Here is an 18,711-nt window from a genome sequence, read left to right on the forward strand (position 1 = left end):
AAGTTTTTTTTTCCGGATTTCATCCAAATTTTTATCCAATTCTCATATTCCATGAGAAGTTTAATTTTTTTTCCATTTTTTTTTTGGATACCGTTTTGCATCATTTGAACAATTTCATGCAATTTTCTCAAACACATCAAGCTATAGTAGGTTTTTTTTTTTAGATAAAAAGTGTAAATATATATAAACAGGATACCAATGGGATACCATCCATATACAAATTTACGAATTTGTTAGGGTGTCAATAATATCTCCAAAATTCTCATTTCTAATGATGTTATGACCCAACACAATGTTACTAAAATAATTAAACCATAACTCTCTTAGTCTATTAATATCTCTCTCAATACCATCAAACGCCCTCTTATTCATTTCTTTCCAAATAGCCCAAAAAAAGGTTAAAGGGATAAGTTTAACAATATTCTTTTTCAGGTCAATCCCACTCCAAGCCTCGATCTCATCAAAAACAGAAACAGGGATGACCCAATTGATTCCAATCAGTCTATAAATCTGGTACCATAAATCGTGGACCACCTCGCAGTGAAGAAGTAAGTGGCAGCAGGATTCCTCAGCCTTCTTGCACATAAAACACCCATTAACCACAATCTTGCCTCTAGTCTTCAGCTTATCAAGTGTCAATATACTTCATCTACGAGCCTCCCACTCGAAAAAAACAATTCTAGGCAGACACCTGGAAAGGAAAAAGGGGAATGTTATCCTGCCCAGTCCCCACCAACTGCCGATAAAGTGAATCAACCGTGAATTCACCTTTTTTCGATGGTTTCCAACGAATCTGGTCAGCTTCACCACTAATTTGACATTGTGAGACCAGCCTCAAAATCTCGTCATAATAAAAAACCTCCCAATCATTTAGATTTCTAGAGATGTTTACTGTCCAAGACAAACCTCCATTTTCCGTTGCATACGCCTCCTCAACTCTCATGTTTTTAGATTGTGCAATGATATATATTCTACGGAATCTGGTTTTCAAGTATCCTCCATCCAGCCACTCATCATGCCAAAACCTTATACAGTTTCCCCTACCCAATTTCCAGTTGATGCGCTCTTTTAAATCTCGGTATATTCTTCCATAAAGCCAGGCCATGGGCCCTGCAGTCACGGAAACCCTCCTCAGCAAAATCAAGCCTGCCCCATTTAGCAACTATAACCTTTCTCCTAAATCTGCCATCTTCCTTAAAGAATCTCCACAGCCACTTGCCTTGAAGAGCCCTATTTATATGAACCAAAGATCTGATATTCAAACCGCCCATGATTTGAGGTTTTTTAACTTTCAGCCATCTGACCAAGTGATACTTTCTTTTCTCAATACCGTCCCCCCATAAGAAGCGACATTGAACTGATTCCAATTTTTTTGCAATGCTAACCCGTATAGTTAGGGTAGTAAGATAGTATATTGGAATGATAGCAAGTGTACTTTTGATTAGAGTGTATCTTCCTCCTTTTGATAAGAAGTTCCTTTTCCAAGTCGCAAGCCGATTCTCAAACATTTCAACCACCGGTTCTCATGTTTGTTTATCTTTGTATCTCGCCCCTAACGGCATCTCCAAATATTTTATGGGGGAGCTGCCTAGTCCTGCAACCAAGGATCTAAGCCAAGCTGCTATCTTCACCCACACTCCCCATCTTTACTAATTCTGATTTAGTTAAGTTAATGTTGAGTCCCGAAACGCCTTGGAAGCAAAGGAGGATGCACTTAAGATGCATTAAGTATTGCTTTTTTGGCTGCAAAAATAACGTGTAATCCGCAAAGAATAAACGAGATACCTCAATGGAATTATCACCTCTGCCTACGTGCACCCCTCTAACCAGCTGCAGTTCTTTAGCCGTCTCCATCAATCCATTCAAAGCTTCTATCACAAGAATAAACAATAACGGGGAGAGTGGATCCCCTTGTCTCAAACCCCTAGTCCCTTGAAAAATTTAGAAGGTCCGCCATTGACTAAAACAGTGAAAGAAGTAGTCAAACACGCTTTTATCCATATCCATTTTATCCCAAAACCCATTCTATATAACATGTAATCCATGAAATCCCAACTAACATGCTCGTAAGTTTTTTCCATGTCAAGTTTATAAATTAATCCCTCATTTCCTTTGTGCACCAAATCCTCCACAACCTCATTAGCCACAAGTATAACATCTTGGATTTGCCTTCCCTCCACAAAAGCATGTTGACATTTGCCAACCACCTCCCCCAAAACTCTAGTAAATCTCGCAGCCATCACCTTTGCAATAATTTTTGTATATGCACCCAACTAAGCTAATGGGTCAGAAGTCTTGCATGTTCTTTGCACATTTCTTCTTTGCAATCAATACGAGGAAGGTACAATTAAGTTCCCGCACAAAGTTACCATTATTATGCAAATCATGAAATAACTCCATCACATCATCTTTAATCACATACCAAAAGTCTTAGAAGAATCTCATATTGAAACCGTCCGGTCCAGGGGCTTTATCACCATTACAGGACATCAGCACAACCTGCACTGCCTCCTCAGTAAACATTGCTTCCAAATTCTGCCTGCTTATTCTGCTGATTCTTCTGAAGTCTAAGCCATCCAGTTTCAGTCTCAGCCTAAATTCTTCCTTGTACACATCCTCAAAATAAATCCTGGCAGCCTCCCTCATCCGGTCATTGCCTCTACAAATCACTCCATTCAGCCCCAACTCCTCAACGTAATTACATCTCCTCTTGTGACTTGCTAAAGCATGAAAATACTTAGTATTTGTGTCACCCTCCAACAGCCACTTCTCTCTTGACCTCTGCTTCCAATTCACTTCCTCCATCTTTAATTTTCTGGCCATCAGCAACTTGATCTCATCCCTACGAAGCTGATCAACAACCCCCAACCCCTCCCTGCCCTCCAGATCATCCAACAACACCAATTCACTAAGCCAACAATCCATCTCTTCACCCTCTTTCTGATTTCCTACTTGGTCCAAGCTTTTATTTCATTTTTCAGCAGTTTTAGTTTGCTAGCAACTCTGAAAGAAGCTGTCCCATCGAAGCTGGAAGAGAACCATTTTTACTCAACCAATTCTTTGAACTTCAACGCTTTCAACCACCTATTATCCAGTCGAAAAGGAACCGGCCCCCAGTGGATTCCACCGAAGGTTAAATTGATAGGAAAATGATCAGAGATGGGGCGCTGAAGTAAGCATTGAGTCACCCTTGCAAGCTGTAGCAAGAAATCAGGTGAGATGAGAAAACGATCAATCCTAGAACACGATGGATTAATCCTCTGGTTTGTCCATGTCCAAGAGCCTCCAATCAATGGGAGATTGGCAAGCTTTAACTCCTCCACAACCTCTCTGAATTCCTCAGCCATCGCCGCATTAAAGTTTCCTCCATTTCTTTCATCCCTCCCCATAACCATGTTAAAGTCCCCCCCACATCCCCCACCCCCCCCCACCCCCCCCACCCCCCCATCCAATTCCCACTCCACTTCATTTTAGAGGCTCTTGACTCATTTCATGGTAAATCTCTCTCACCACTATTTTCCCTGCAATATACCCCAGAAAAAATCCTCTCTTCCCCTCCCCTGGTGCACTTGAACTTCCCTGAAATACAAGTTTTCCCCTACCACACGTCCATGCACTGCAATCGATCCTCATTCCACATCATCACAATTCTCCCAGCAGTACCTCTGGTAGGCAAGAAGTGGTACCCAGTATTTTGTGTTTTCCACAAACTTTTCACCAATAACATATCGCATGCATCCACTTCGGATTCCTAAAGGCACACGAGATCCGCCTTCCATCTCCCCAGGCATCCCTTGATGACAATCCTCTTATTCCGGTCATTAATTCCCCTCACATTTCACGAAATAATCTTGTCTATCATTACACAGTATTCATCTCCCTATCTCCCCCTCCTTCCTTCAATTTCTTCCTTCCCTTATAGTTGATCGACAACTCCAGTCTTTTTAGTTCTCTCGGCATACCCGATCCACCAAATTTCCTCCCTTTAGGGACACTCTCTCCCTTCCTTTTCTTCATCATTCGCCTTCAGTAAATTTCAGTAAAGAAAACCAGTACCTGAATTTCCATGCCATCTAAGGAAACTCCCATCATCTTGCTGAATTTTTGAATATTTTGTAGGACCCACACAGTACATCCATCATCCACATCACAGTCCACTTCCTCTCCCTAGGTATGGAACAAAACCTACTCTCCCTGATCAGTTAACATCACCGCATCTAAAGCTTGGATGGCCTCCTCAATCTGAACCAAAGCCTGGGAGCTATCAGTAGAGAAAACCTCGCCTGCCTCACTTTCCGTATACCCATTTGCTTCCACTTCCTTCTCTCCTCCGTAAAGGTCACATCTCGTCTCAGTTGCATTTTCGTCGAACATTCCAACAAGAATCAGTTCCTCCCCGTTTCTTCTATCCTCTTCTCTCTCCGCATCCTCGTCGGCCAACACCCTCACATCGATATTTCCTCTCTCTTCTGGACCACACTTAGGTGGAGATCAGCTAACCACTTTCACACCCGAAGGTATACCATCAGTAGGAATACTCCAACAGGCCTCCAATCATATTTCCTGAATGGGCCTCTTCCATTCGGTCTGCTTCTAAAACTGTTCGGGTCCACCACCCATTTACCTTGCTCTTCACGTGTGAGTCTACGCTCACCATTGGGTTTGGACAAGTTCGGCCTAGATTGGCCCTGATTTTTCATTAACCAACCAGGCCTAAACAACTTTTGGGCGGGTTGGGTCGACTGCCTCCCCCAACCCACATAGTTCGCTGGATCCTTCTGCCCTACCCGATTGTACTGATTTTCAGAGGCTTTGAGTTGCGCCGCATAGTTATGGTTCACCCCACCATCCCCTGAGAAATGAATTGTCATCACACAGTGTGGGCAATTAAAACATGACCACCAGGAGCCCTTACGATTCTTTCTAGCCTTATCAACTTCTCTTTCCTTCTTTGTCTTCTTGTTCAAGGAGCTTGGATTAACAACCTTCCTGTCAGCTAACTCAAAAGCCACCACCATAAACAACAACCATCCCCGTCCCTTCGCACCGGCTGGGATAAAAATTCTTCTTGCCTTCCTTTCCCACACTTCCAACAAGACTAAGTAAGGACCTCTCCTGTTTCGCCCGAACGAAATCCATAGATCTCTGTTATGCCCCACATGGTGTCTTCCCCAAGTCAAACCATTCTTATTCCAGTAGAAGTCCTCTAGAGCATTGAGGAGCTAGTCGGCTTCCGCTTTTTTGAAAAAATCAACGTTCGAAACCCTCTCCCATTCTCGTAAACCCTCATTCCATCCATCGTCCTCCCCGCACTAATCAAGTCGAAAGATTTATTGGTGACGTACAAATATTTTCGGCCATTCTGGGCAGCCACTAAGGCCCCAGGGGCGGCTGCGAGCCGCAAGGTGCAAGGCCAAGCCCCAGCACAAAGCTGCTTTTCTCTCTCTAACATAGATTGCTTTTCTCTCTCTCTTACTGATAACAAGCTGCTAAGTACTTACATTAAACAAAATTATATGTTTATTTTCATCCTCTGTATATTGCAACCATGTTTTCTCTGCAAGAGTTTCGACACAATTTCGTAAATAGTGCCCACGAGCTTCTCACCACTCAAGCTATAGTAGAGTTATAGAAAGATCTCCTTACTGTAAGTCACGGAGGCTAGATTTAATGGCGAAAATTTCAGATATGTTTTCTTTACTTGAGAAGAATTCCTTGGACATTTTCCAGAATTTGTGTCTCGCCTTATATAATAAGAAATTCTCACTGATATCATTTTTCATGGAATTAATTAGTCATGATATGACCAAAATATTCTTGACCTTTTAGATTTGGAATTTTGGATTTTCATTGCTCGATTGGGTGACTTTTTTTGATGAGGTATTCTTTTCTCCCTCTTTTATAGATAAAGATCTTGACCGATTGAGATCATTAAATTTATGTGCATCTGTTTAATTTGTGGCTGGTGATCAGAATTGGAAGTGGTTTGGTAGAAATAATTTCATCAAACCAATATGTGACTTCAAAGAGGTCATTGGTTCTTGTTGTGACCATTCTGTATTTGGTCGTTGGTAAGTTTTTAGGATGAAAAGATTCTGTTTTGGTACCATAAAATTTGTAATTAAATTTTTTATTTATTGAATTTTTATTCATGATACTTAATTTACAATATTTAGATATTTATAAAAAAAGATTAGAGAGAATTTTAGTATGAAATTAAATACAAATAAGCCCCAGGAAAAGGAAATGATCTTGTAGTTATGAAAGTCAACTATGATTCTATTTATAGGAAGATTTTCCTGAAGATCTGTATAGGAATTGGACTTCTATAAGAAGTTGGATTTCTACATATAGATTTTTTCTCTTTCAGATATGTATTTTTCTACATAGGTAGTATTTCCTTGGTGTCTTTTAATACCATTATCCTTTTCTCTCCAAAAAGAAAAAAAAGTACTACACTGGTACTTCAACAAAGACACCTCTTAGGTCCTTGAAAAATCTCAAATTTTGTTTATTTATTTTTTAAACTCTTTTAAAAGATGACTGCTAAAAAATAGTTTCAGATTTCAAGGCTACTTTTTGGAGCTTAAATTTTGAAAAATGAGCACTGAAAGTACTTTATTTTTGTCTTCTTGCAGTTGCTTAACCAGTAAAATTTCATGAAGAATTAGGAGTATTTTGGGGTAAATAAAGTGGAAGGAGGGAATTGAAGACATTAACCTCGTATGGTGGATTCCCAATCATTGTGGTTAGAATTGTATTTCATGATTCGAAGTCATAAAGATTTAATTCAACATAAAAACTATTTGAATCTTATGAACGACTCACAATGTATCAAGAACTGTAGGTGAATTTTGCAAATTGATAGCGAGGGGCATGAATGGAATTGTATCGTGAGATTCACTCAACCTTAGTTAGAGCCGAGTTTAAAGCATATTGGATCCACCCGGTCAGATCTGAATTGAGTCTTGAAAGTAGAAATAAATTAAAATTCAATTTTCTTTTGGATTTTTAGGTACTTCGATAACGAAAATTGAAAAAGATTCAAGTAACCTTTTTTTGAATAAAAATACTCTGTTCCTTTTTTTTACTGCTGCTTCAATTGTTCTAAGTTAACACACATATTTACACAATTTATTCTTAAAAAATAATAAGTTTTTTAATTGTTTACAATATATTTTCTTTTTCTACTTCAGTTATTCTGAGTTAGTATATATATATATAGTTGTTTACAATATATTTTCTTTTTCTACTTCTTCAGTTCTTCTGAGTTAGTATATATATTTAGACAGTTTATTTTTTAAAAAATAAGTTTTAGTTTCTACAGTGTAAGTTATATATGATTTAAAAGTTTAAAAATTTTTTTTATAAGCATTTTAATTTGTATCATATATATAGAATTTGAGATACTAACTATATTCTGAATTTTGTGATTTGTTTCTGTTCGCAGTTCTCGGTTCAAAAAATTGAAATTTTGATTCACAATTTGACTATCAATTGAAAAGCTATTTATTGGGTGTCCACTATTATTTTGGAAAGAGTGATATCTAATATCTTTAATTTAGATGTGAAGTAAACATCGGTTTGCATTATCAGAGGCATCGGGTACTCGTGAATCCTATGTCATCTGCTGAAGTAAACAGGGTCATCAGGGGCTTTTCCTTGGCATGTATCTTTTTTTTCTGTTTCTAAATCAAGAAAAGTTTAAACATACGAATCCAATTTTATGCTGTTGGAGATATTGTTTGCAAAAGTATTTTATTTGAAAAGAAGTGAGATGAACAAATAGTTAATAGAAAATATTATTCTGTCTTCAGTTTTTTTATCATGAATTAATTTCTTTGTGCTTAATGTCAAATTTTCTGTGGGCACGGGAAGGTGCATAGTTTAGTTGTGTTTTAAAATTATATGAAAGATCCTTTGTACGTGGAAAGAATATGCTATAAAGGTTTATCTAGTGAAAATCCTTTTCGGATGCTAACTCATTGGTACTTATTTGTGAGACTGCTGATTTGCTACTTTTTTCCCTTGATCTCATTGAGTGGTTGTGCATTCTTAATTTTCTTAATCAAAGCTTCATATGATCATGCGAGCTAACAAATGGTAATTTGCAGAGGTGGAAGCAATACTAAGAAGTTGCAATGTATGCAGGGAGATTAAAGGCTAGAAACCAGAAATGGGGTTTGGTGTTTCAACAATCTAAATTTTTAATTTGGCCAAAGTACCAAAAATATGCTTTTTCTCGTTCTTTGAGGCACATAAATATTGAAAGGTGTTCATCACTTGATAGTTCAATCAGAAAATATTTCTTTGATTCATTTGCATCTCGCGGTATAGTCTGTGGACGCAGTTATGCTTGTTTGTCTGGGAGGTTTAGTATGTGTTTGAAAAATGGCCAGTTACGTGTTTATAGTTCTGAAGGTGATGGAAGGAATGCTAGTGAGGATAATCACAGACCTGTGAATAATGACCCTAACTTTGATAAGGGGAAAACTCGACGGGAGAAGGTTAGAGAAGATTTGAAGCATTTTTCCGATGCACATGCTCGGCTTGGTGAGCAGGATCAAAAGGAATGGCTCAACAATGAAAAGCTTGCCCTTGATAGTAAGAAAAAGGAATCGCCTTTTTTAACGAGGCGTGAAAAGTTTAAAAATGAGTTTGCACGGAGAATTCTTCCATGGCAGAAAATACACGTTTCTTGGGAGACCTTTCCTTACTACATTCAGTAAAGCCGACTGACTTAAAATTTTATCTTTCTGGTCTTCAGGTTACTTGAATTTGTCTTTAATTAGTCCTATTGCCTCTCTATTACAGTGAAAACACAAAAAATCTTTTGGTGGAATGTGCAGCCTCTCACCTAAAGCATAAGAAGTTCACTGCTTCATATGGTTCTGGATTGGCATCATCAAGTGGAAGAATATTGCTTCAGAGTATTCCTGGTTTGTAATTGGTCTAACCAATTTATACATTTTCTTCTTCACATTGTTATTGGAATGGAAATACTTCTACTTTAAAGTTTACTTTTAATGACAGAAATCTTTCGGTTTGATCAATTACTGAATGATGTCATTTCCAGGTACTGAGCTTTATCGAGAGAGATTAGTTAGAGCACTTGCGCGTGATTTAAAAGTGCCCCTGCTAGTGCTTGATAGCAGTATTCTTGCTCCTTATGTGAGATTTGATAACTTGGGCAGTATGAGATATCAAATTTCTTTTACTCCTTTCGTCCTTGAAGCTTGATTTATTTTTGTTTATTTTGGTGCAGGATTTTAGTGATGATTGCTCAGAGGGTGAATCAGATGATGAAAATGTAGTGTCAGCTGATGATACTGCTTCAGAGTCAGAGGCTGAAGATGAGAATGATGCAACTAATGAAGAAGAGTGGACAAGCAGCAATGAGGCAAGAACAGATTGTAGTGATAATGATGAAGCTGGTGTAGAAGCTACTGCTGAAGCCGCACTCAAGAAGCTAGTGCCATACAACCTAGAAGACTTTGAGAAGGTTTTTGTTTTTTCTTTTTTTTTTTTCTGAGTAATGGGAATTTGTGGAACAAGTCTGGTACATATTGGGCTTCAGCATGTAATTTTGGTATCTAATGTTTCTTGAAGCTGAGAATGTCAATTCTAATGGTTTATGATATAATCTACTTTACGTGATTAAGTGATACCTGTCTAGACTTAGTGGTCGTTTTAAAACGTAGTTGTTGGTGAAATGATATGGTGTCTTTCAATCTGGCTACATATAACTATGTGATTAACAACTCTACTGATATAGCTATTTGTTGCAGTTAACTGTTTAGAAATTTCAGTTTCATAGTTGAGAGAAATAAGCTTTAGGAGAAACCAAAAATATGCCTGAAATTCGAGGCATTTAAACTATTCTGCTCTTTTTATCAGTAGCATATTTTTGTTTGTTTTTCAAGCTGGAGAAGGCTAATTTACATAATAGCAATCACCTGCATTAGTAAGTGGTGAAAGGATGTAGGTGCTTAGCTGTAAATAATTGTCTTTTTTTTCCTTTATTCTTCCCACAAAAATTTTAGGTGGCTTGTTTAAACCACTGATCCCTTAGCTTCTTTTATTTCTTCTTTCTGCATAATTGGAGAACTGAATTTACTTGTAATTTGGTTCCTAGAGATGTCTAACAACTCTGAATTTTGAACTCTAATACATATATTCTGATTTTGTAATTGTTTTTGTGGCAGAGGGTCTCTGGAGAACTAGAGAGCTCCAGTGAGTCATCTAAAGCGGAGGCTATTGAAGCTGAGAAAACCAAACGTCCACTTAAGAGAGGTAACATATTCTGACTGTAGAATGTACATATGTAGGAATGTATATATACATGTATACTTACATTAGGAATAATTTAGTCTTTTTTCATGTAGAATGTATATATGTAGGAATGTATATATACATGTATACTTACATTAGGGATAACTTAGTATTTTCTCAAGTTGTTAGGACAGCTGATATTGTTAGGACAGCTGGGTGTTCTCTCCACTAATTTTTTTAGCTTTTTGTTAGCACCTTTTTAACTATTTTTATCTTGGCCGAAGACCTATATAAAGGCACATTTGTGCCCATGAAATCGCAAGGAAAATAAGAGGAATTCTCCTCTGTTCACAGAAACTTCTTCCTTTATTCTCTTCATGGTATCAGAGCAGCAATTCTGATCCAGAATCATTCACCATCTTACTCAAGCCAAAATGACAATGGATGAGAAAAACTCCTCTCTCCCTGACGTTATCTCAGGTTCTTATAATTCAATGTCCATCACCTAATCTCACGTCGACCAAACACCTTCATTTGTCACTGGACATAGGCTGAATGGGAGTAGTTATCTCCAATGGTCATCATTCGTCCTCATGTTCATCCGAGGAAAGAGTAGAGATGAATATCTTACGGGAGAAGCCATTCAACCATCAGCAGATGATCCAAGAGCCCATTCGTAGAAGGTCGAAAACAATCTTGTAATGTCTTTGTTAGTTAACTCAATGACAATAGAGATTGGAGAGAATTTCTTGCTGTATGAAACTGGGCACGACATTTGGTTGGCCGCGCGCGAGTTTTACTCTAGCCGAGACAATACCTCAGCCATCTTTGAAATCGAGACTCACCTGCACGACCTGCGACAGAGGGAGCTCACCGTGATTTAATACTACAATGCACTCACTTGGAACTGGCAGCAGCTTGACGTCTTCGAAGAACATCAGTGGAGCTATCCCGAGGACTCCAAACTCATCTAAACTCGCACTGACCGAAAAAGGGTATTCAAATTCTTGATGAGTCTCAACAAAAATTTAAATGAAGTTCGTGGTCGTGTTCTGAGTACCAAACCATTGTCAAGTCTCATATAAGTTTTCTCTGAAATCCGTCGAGAAGAGAGTAGGAAAAAAATCATGATGGTGGATCCTTACTCTGACCCGAACTGAAAGAAGACGAGCTCCACCCTTGCTGCTCAGAGGAAGTCGCTACTGAGTGAATCCCAGCTTGTTGTGTTAAAACCCGAGCTGGCCTCTCCTCTCGTCGAGCGTGTTTCTGAAATAGGAGGAAGGAAAGGGAGACCCTGGTGTGACTATTGCAAAAAACCGGGTCACATTAAAGATTAGTGTTGGAAATTACATGGTAAACCGACAGATAAGAAGAATTACAAAAATGATACTCAGGGCAATATGGTAATTTTAGAAAAATTATCCCCTGCACCCACACCTACCGAAAGCTCTCATTTCAGTCCAGCTCAGATGGAAGCTCTCCTACAAATGTTTTCTCAGAAGGGTATTCTCGGTAATACATTCGTTGCTTAGAGAGGTAATTACTTATTCAGTTTATCTGCTTACTCTGTGAAAAAGCAAATATAGATTATTGATTCAGGGACATCCGATCATACGACCGGAGATATCACATTTCTTCATCAGTATAGTAAATGTAAGGAAATTTCCTCCATCAAGATTGCTGATAGAACAAGTTCTAAAGTAGCAGGGGTTGGCTCAACCGTTATATCATCAAATTTGATATTACAGTCTGTTCTTTATGTGCCTAATCTAGATTGCAATCTGCTGTCTGTAAGCAAATTATGTAACGACTTGAACTATATTGTTAAATTTGACAGTGGTTCATGTGTTTTTCAGGACTTGGCCACGGGTACGATGATTGACACTGTTAAGAAGGAATCAAAACTTTATCTTCTACCAGTCACAATCTCACCTTCAAATGGACAAACTTCAAGTGCAGTATGTGCTAACTCAGTATCTGTAAGATGTTCTAATGTTGACAAATCTATTATATTATGACATTATAGATTAGGACATCCAAACTTCATTATTTAAAACAACTATTTTCTACTCTATTCAGAAATAAAAATTCAAGTTCATTTCAATGTGAAGTATTTCTATTCTCTAAATACACTCGTAATTCATATTCCAGTATTGCTTACAAACCCTCAAAACCCTTTGCATTAATTCATAGTGATGTTTGGGGATCGGTATAGATTAAAAATGTTACTGGCACAAAATGGTTTGTCTCCTTTATTGATGATCACACTAGAGTAACTTGAATTTATCTGATGAAAGAAAAATCTGAGATTGGTCAAATTTTTCACAAATTCAACATTATGATTCAAATACAATTTGAGACAAAAATACAAATGTTGAAAACTGACGATGCATGTGAATATTTTGCATCCAATCTAAGCAAATTCCTTACTGAACAAAGTATTGTCCATCAAAGTTCTTATCCTTACACCTCCCAACAGAATGGTGTAGCCGAAAGAAAAAATAGGCATATACTTAAAGTATCCCGCTCACTTATGTTTACCACAAATGTCCCTAAATTCCTTTGGGGAGAGGCTATCCTCACTACTACATATCTGATCAACCGGATGCCCTCTCGTATATTTCAGTTCAAAACACCTTATGACTCTCTTGTTCAAGCCTTCCCAACATCACACATCCTTCACACAATTCCGTTTAAAGTCTTTCTGTTCTGCCTATGTTCACATTGACAGTCACCTTAGAGAGAAACTCGATCTTAAAGCCCTCAAATGTGTCTTTGTCAGGTATTCTACTTCTAAAAAAGGTTACAAATGCTTTTGTCCAGTAACCCGCCGGTTCTATAATACTATGAATGTCATTTTTTTTGAAAACCGACAATTTTATCCCACTCTTGATATTTAGGGGGGAGACATCTGGAACTCAGGAATATCAATTGTGGGATGTGAATATACTTCCACTACAGACTCCATTGACAACTCAAGAAAAAGAACCTGTCTATAAAACTACCAAAGAACGTGAACTTACCGTAGAGACTGATAGCACATTACCCACAGTTAGTAAGTTATGTGTCTATATAAGGAGAAATAAAACTCAAGGTAAAGATAAAGTATCTGAGCCAATTATGCACTGTTATTACTCAACTTCTGGACCAAGTAGCCAGAATAACACAAGTAATAGATTCGAACTCAAGTGATAATATTGATTTACCTATTGCTTTACAAAAGGGTGTTCGTTCTTGTACAATGCATCCCATACAGGATTATGTTTTTTATGGCAAGCTGTCTTTAAAGTACCATGCACTTGTGAGTAAGTTTGATAGTACTCTTCCTGAACTAAGAACAGTTCATGAAGCTTTCAAGATTCCTGTATGGCGTATTGCTATCCAAGAAGAAATTTCAGCTTTTAAGAAAAATAGGACATGGGAGTTATCTGATCTACCTCCAGGGAAAGTGCCTGTAGGATGCAAGTGGATTTTTACCACTAAGTACAATCCTGATGGTAGTGTAAGCCGCTACAAAGCACGACTTGTCGTTAAAGGGTTTACCCAATCATATGGAATCGATTATCAAGAGACATTTGCTCCTGCTGCTAAGCACAACCCAATTCAGATATTATTCTCTTTGGCATCTAATCTTGATTGGTCTCTCTACTAATTTGATGTGAAAAATGTTTTCTTTAATGGTGATATAGAGGAAGAAGTGTATATGGAAGTCCCACCTGGACTCGAAATGAATCCCCAAAAGGTATGCAAACTAAAAAAGGCACTGTATGGTCTCAAACAGTCTCCAAGGGTATGGTTTGATAGATTCACCAATGCAGTGAAACATATGGGATGTGAATAATGTCAGTCCGATCACAATCTGTTTGTCAAGCATTGTACCACAAGAAGGAGAGCTATATTAATTGTCTATGTGGATGATATTATCCTAACAAGTGATCATAGTGAAGAAATTCAAAAATTGAAAGACTTTCTAGTTAGAAAATTTGAAATAAAAAACCTTGGGATACTCAAGTATTTTCTTGGAATGGAAGTTGCCAGATCCAAGAAGAGAATTTTTATATCTCAGCAGAATTATATCTTAGATCTTCTGGATGAGACAGGTATGCTTGGTTATAAACCTGCAAAGATTCCTATGGAAACAAATGCTAAACTTCGTTCCAAAAGTGACAGTAAACCTATTGATAAAGAGGGGTGTCAAAGAGTTGTAGACAAACTTATCTACTTGGCTGACACAAGACCTGACATCAGCTTTGCTGTTAGCACTGTGAGTCAGTTCATGTCTGAACCGACTGAAGAATACATGTGTGCTGTCTATCGTATTCTGAGGTATCTAAAGATGACATCTTGATAGGGAATATTTTTTCAGAAAACTATAGTCGGAGATATTGAGATCTACACTGATGCTGATTGGGCTGGATCTGTGACAGATAGGAGATCCACATCTGGTTATTGCTCTTATGTTTGGGGTAATTTAGTCACTTGGCGTAGTATGAAATAATCTGTTGTATCAAGGAGTAACGCTAAATCTGAATTACGATCACTTGCACATTACATATGTGGAGGAGTATGGTTTAAAAAGATACTACTTGAACTAAGATTTTCTACTCTCACTGCAATGAGGATCAGGTGTGACAATCAATCAACTATTAGCATGACCAAAAATCTTGTGCACCATGATAGAATTAAACATGTTGAGATTGATCGTCACTTCATTAGAGAGAAAATTGAAATTCAGGATGTATCACTCCTATACATCCCGACAAGTCAACAAACTTTAGACATACTCATCAAAGCTCTACCAAAAAGGGAGTTCAATAATTTTGTATCTAATTTAGGGTTAATTAAGATTTACGTAACCTAAATTGAGGGGGAGTATAGAATGTACATATGTAGGAATGCATATATACATGTATACTTGCACTAGGGATAACTTAGTTTTGCCTCAAGTTGTTAGGACAGCTGATATTGTTAGGACAGTTGGGTATTCTTTTCACTAATTTTTTAGTCTTTTGTTAGTACCTTTTTAACCGTTTTTGGCTTGACTGAAGGCTTATATAATGGCACATTTGTGCCCATGAAATTGCAAGGAAAATCAGAGGAATTCTCCTATTTTCATAGAAACTTCTTCCTTTATTCTCTTCATTGACCATCTACTTTTTCCTCTTCTATATATTCATTTATAATTTTTCTGACAAAAGGAAGTTTGTTAGAGATAAAAGAGAAGAATACATCTGAAGAGGATAAGGGATTCTCCTAACAAAAGTATCTTCTATATAAATGTTAAACTTTTATGGTTTGTGATGTCCTCCCAACTTGGTTGATGGTGATGGCTCCCTAAACAAGCTGATGCATATGCATATATATATATATATATATATAAACACACACATATACTTAATAGAGAAAAATAGAAATATGTTAAAAGAGCACAAAGGAGGTGCAACTGTATAGAAATTTATAGTTCTCTGAAAGAGAAAACATCTGAAACATTAACAAAATCTACCCCACAAAAAAGAGAGATGATCCTTAAACAAAATACTCAAGGGTCCTAAACCGATGGTCCTGGACAGAAGCAAAAGAGAGAGAGTTTCAAAAGCTCTATGTTTCTGTGACTGTTTGTTTTCATCATTATGATTTTTGTCATTTTTTGTCAAACTTGCCTCTAGTACATTTATTCTCATTTCATTTTGCCTTTTACTTCTTTCTTCTAAATTTGTTATAGAAAAAGATAAAGATTTATTAATTGAGCACCGAGGGGGTTCCACCCTCGTGTAAAACTGGAACTTTTCCAAATAGAATCATATAACAACTTGATAAGTTCCCTAAGATCTTCTCTATGAAGGGATCTCTAATATATGAGTTGTCTCACACTTTTTGCTTCTTTGAGATAGTTTGTTTGTTACTGGTGTCTTTCTGGGCTTATGGACATTTAAAGATGATTCTTTGTCTATTTTATACAGAGATGAGCTAACTATTTTTATTCAGATATGTTGTTTCTTATCGTTTGTTTTTCTTTTGGGAGGGCTATCTAATCCTTCATTTCTATACTTATCTTTTTGTTTTCTAATAATACCTATTGTAATATAAAAAATATTTATTCACAGTTGACTCCATTTTTATGTTGGATTCTATAATAATGATTTTTTACTACCACTTGTTAAAGTAAGGATTACCAATTCACCTAACTTGAATGGAATATGGAAGAATATTATTTTTTTATTTAAATCTTTATCTCTTTTCTATTGTATTTTTACTCGGCTATTCTTTTCTAAAAAATCACATTTGAATCAATAGCATTCTTAGTTTGTTCTATTGCTTCTTTTTTCCCTTAAATAACATCTGCGGTAATTCATGGGGTCTCGTCCATACTGCTATTTTTCCATTAGTATTTTGGGTTCTCTCGATTTCTGTCTCTCCTTTCCATTTCTTTTCTTCTGGCTTTTTCTTGTGGGATGTCATGATGCATATTCACATTATATTTTATTAAGTCAATTATTTTATTCCATCATCCTTTCCAGGGGATCGTGTGAAGTACATCGGCCCTTCTGTACAAATTGAAGCTGATGACAGGTAATTTATGTAATTGAGATTTAACATATTTACATAATGTTCTTCTATTATTGTTAAGCTGTTTGAAGTCTACTTAGAAGTGGTGCTAAATTATGTCATCATGGACAATGTATGAAATTTAAGAAGATTGGGCTTTTCTAGAGCAACTTATGGAGCATCAATTTCGATATAAATTCGTATTTTTTACGTCCTTCCAAATTCATTGTTTTACGTCATGGAAGGTTAAATCTTAAGAGGAAATTCTGATCCTGCCTGTTATGACCTAAATGGTTGAAATGGACCTTTGACACTATGATTTGTCTTCATGAATACTGTTTGTCTGTCCATTCAAGAAAGAAATTTTATCTGGTTGGCTTGAAGATAAAAAAGCTGCTAAGCTAACTTTTAACCACTTGGGTTGAGCATATAATTGACTGCTTTCTTCTGAAATACTAATGGGTTTTGACTCTGAACTCTGTAAAAATATATCAGAGTTTTTATGACATGTGGTTCTGAGTCCGTGACCTCCTCATGGAAGCAGAACACTGTCTTGTGCTGTGGTATGTTGAAGTATTAAGTTGACTATATCATGTTAAAGCTGGAGTTTTTGCTCCTTATTCCAATAGTTTAGGTACTGGCCCTTTTCAATCCTAATAGCAACAGGTTGAGGGATCAGTGTCGCTACCTAATTAGAGGTTCCATGGATCACGCATGCTGAGAATGATTAGATCTGTGGTTCTTTCTTTTCACTTTGTATCTTATATTTAAAGAACGCCAAAAATTGAACAACATTTTTCACAGTTTTGATTGTGCTAAGATTTTGATCAGTCAGATGTTGAACTTCTTTAAGACTAAAGCAATAATATTTTTGGTAAGGCACCAATGTGGTGCCTGTTATGTTGCATGTTTGAGGACTGACAAGCACATTGTTCAGAGGCCTTTATATATTACTGGAAACCCTTTAGCTTGGAAGTCATCTCCTCTAGGACCCTTTGCATGATATTGACTTGTATAATGACTCACAGGGTTATATTGGGGAAGATACCGACATCTGATGGTCTGACAAATGCCTTTATCATTATCCATGGCAGGTGGGTTGGTAAGTCGTCCCATTGTGTGGAAGGAATTGCATTTTCTCAGAACTGCTGGGGGTTGTTAGTACATTTTCGTTTTGTTGCAAGGCTCCTTGTTGGAACCTTCTTTCTCAATGGTTTCAGCCATTTGATCAAATTATGCAGATTTTTTTTGGTTGGTGGGTTTTTATAGTTCAGGAAACTAGGAAGATGTCTGTGGTTCTTGTCTTTGACATGCTTTCCTTGGATTTTTTTTCTATACAAAGTTGACTTCCATACAATTTTCAACTGCTTAATCTTTAATGCATTGTCTTTTTCTAGCCTAAATTCCTCATTTCTAGCTACTCGCATATTCTTCTTTCTTCTCATTGTTCTGTTATTTGATCAGTCTGTGCTTTTAATGACTTCATCATGCATGTCCAAGCTCTACAAGTTGGAGCAAAAGCTTTACATAATTTTTATTTTGAAAGTTCTTAAAGGATCATAGAGTGAAGAATATTATGTGCTTAAAATAGCGTTTGCAAAAATATATTGGCATTTGATATATCTGCAGAGTATTGAACTAAAAATCTGTCACAAATGCCCTTGTGCATTTGTGTTTACTTTGAGAACTTTTGATGCTTATGGATGATATAGTGTACATTGTCCAATCTATTTATTCCTAGGTCATTTTCATCTTAATCTGTTATGTTGTCTCTACGTTAGTCTTTCGATGTCTTTAACTTCAAAATGTCTAATGACTCAAATGCATATTGCTTTTCTAAATCTTTAATTTCTTAATTTCCCTAGAAAATGAATGAAAATATATCATAGAAAG

The 18,711-nt window shown here is 36.9% G+C and overlaps 4 protein-coding genes across 11 annotated transcripts in view; 1 reads left to right on the forward strand and 3 right to left on the reverse strand.

Moving 5' to 3' along the window:
• The window catches only part of LOC110824321 (uncharacterized), a 53,743-nt gene that overhangs the window by 8,507 nt on the left and 26,525 nt on the right, over positions 1–18,711 (forward strand). For 3 of the 8 annotated variants that reach the window (XM_088222271.1, XM_088222264.1, XM_088222267.1), the window contains 7 exons: positions 8,115–8,725; positions 8,815–8,939; positions 9,077–9,171; positions 9,266–9,502; positions 10,206–10,293; positions 16,791–16,842; positions 17,847–17,912. In XM_088222271.1, the coding sequence (XP_088078397.1) occupies positions 8,142–8,725; positions 8,815–8,939; positions 9,077–9,171; positions 9,266–9,502; positions 10,206–10,293; positions 16,791–16,842; positions 17,847–17,912 (1,247 nt within the window). In that variant the 5' untranslated portion in view covers positions 8,115–8,141. Of the gene's footprint in view, positions 1–6,638; positions 6,749–8,114; positions 8,726–8,814; positions 8,940–9,076; positions 9,172–9,265; positions 9,503–10,205; positions 10,294–16,790; positions 16,843–17,846; positions 17,913–18,711 lie in introns of all 8 variants that reach the window. The other 5 variants (XM_088222265.1, XM_088222268.1, XM_088222266.1 and 2 more) reach the window with 3 other exon arrangements.
• Positions 223–1,105, reverse strand: LOC148253389 (uncharacterized). The gene is made up of 2 exons (XM_088223355.1): positions 692–1,105; positions 223–573 (listed from the first exon to the last, which is right to left on the reverse strand). The coding sequence occupies exons 1-2, from the start codon at positions 1,103–1,105 to the stop codon at positions 223–225; spliced, it is 765 nt and encodes a 254-aa protein (XP_088079481.1).
• Positions 1,917–2,240, reverse strand: LOC148253390 (uncharacterized). Its single transcript, XM_088223356.1, has one exon. It carries the CDS (start codon positions 2,238–2,240, stop codon positions 1,917–1,919), a length of 324 nt encoding a protein of 107 aa, XP_088079482.1.
• On the reverse strand, positions 2,431–3,347 carry LOC148253391 (uncharacterized). Its single transcript, XM_088223357.1, has 2 exons — positions 3,049–3,347; positions 2,431–2,962 (listed from the first exon to the last, which is right to left on the reverse strand). Exons 1-2 carry the CDS (start codon positions 3,345–3,347, stop codon positions 2,431–2,433), a joined length of 831 nt encoding a protein of 276 aa, XP_088079483.1.

The sequence above is a fragment of the Carica papaya genome, chromosome 6 (genome assembly GCF_054855325.1).
Source record: "Carica papaya isolate Zhongbai chromosome 6, ASM5485532v1, whole genome shotgun sequence".
NCBI lineage: Eukaryota > Viridiplantae > Streptophyta > Magnoliopsida > Brassicales > Caricaceae > Carica > Carica papaya.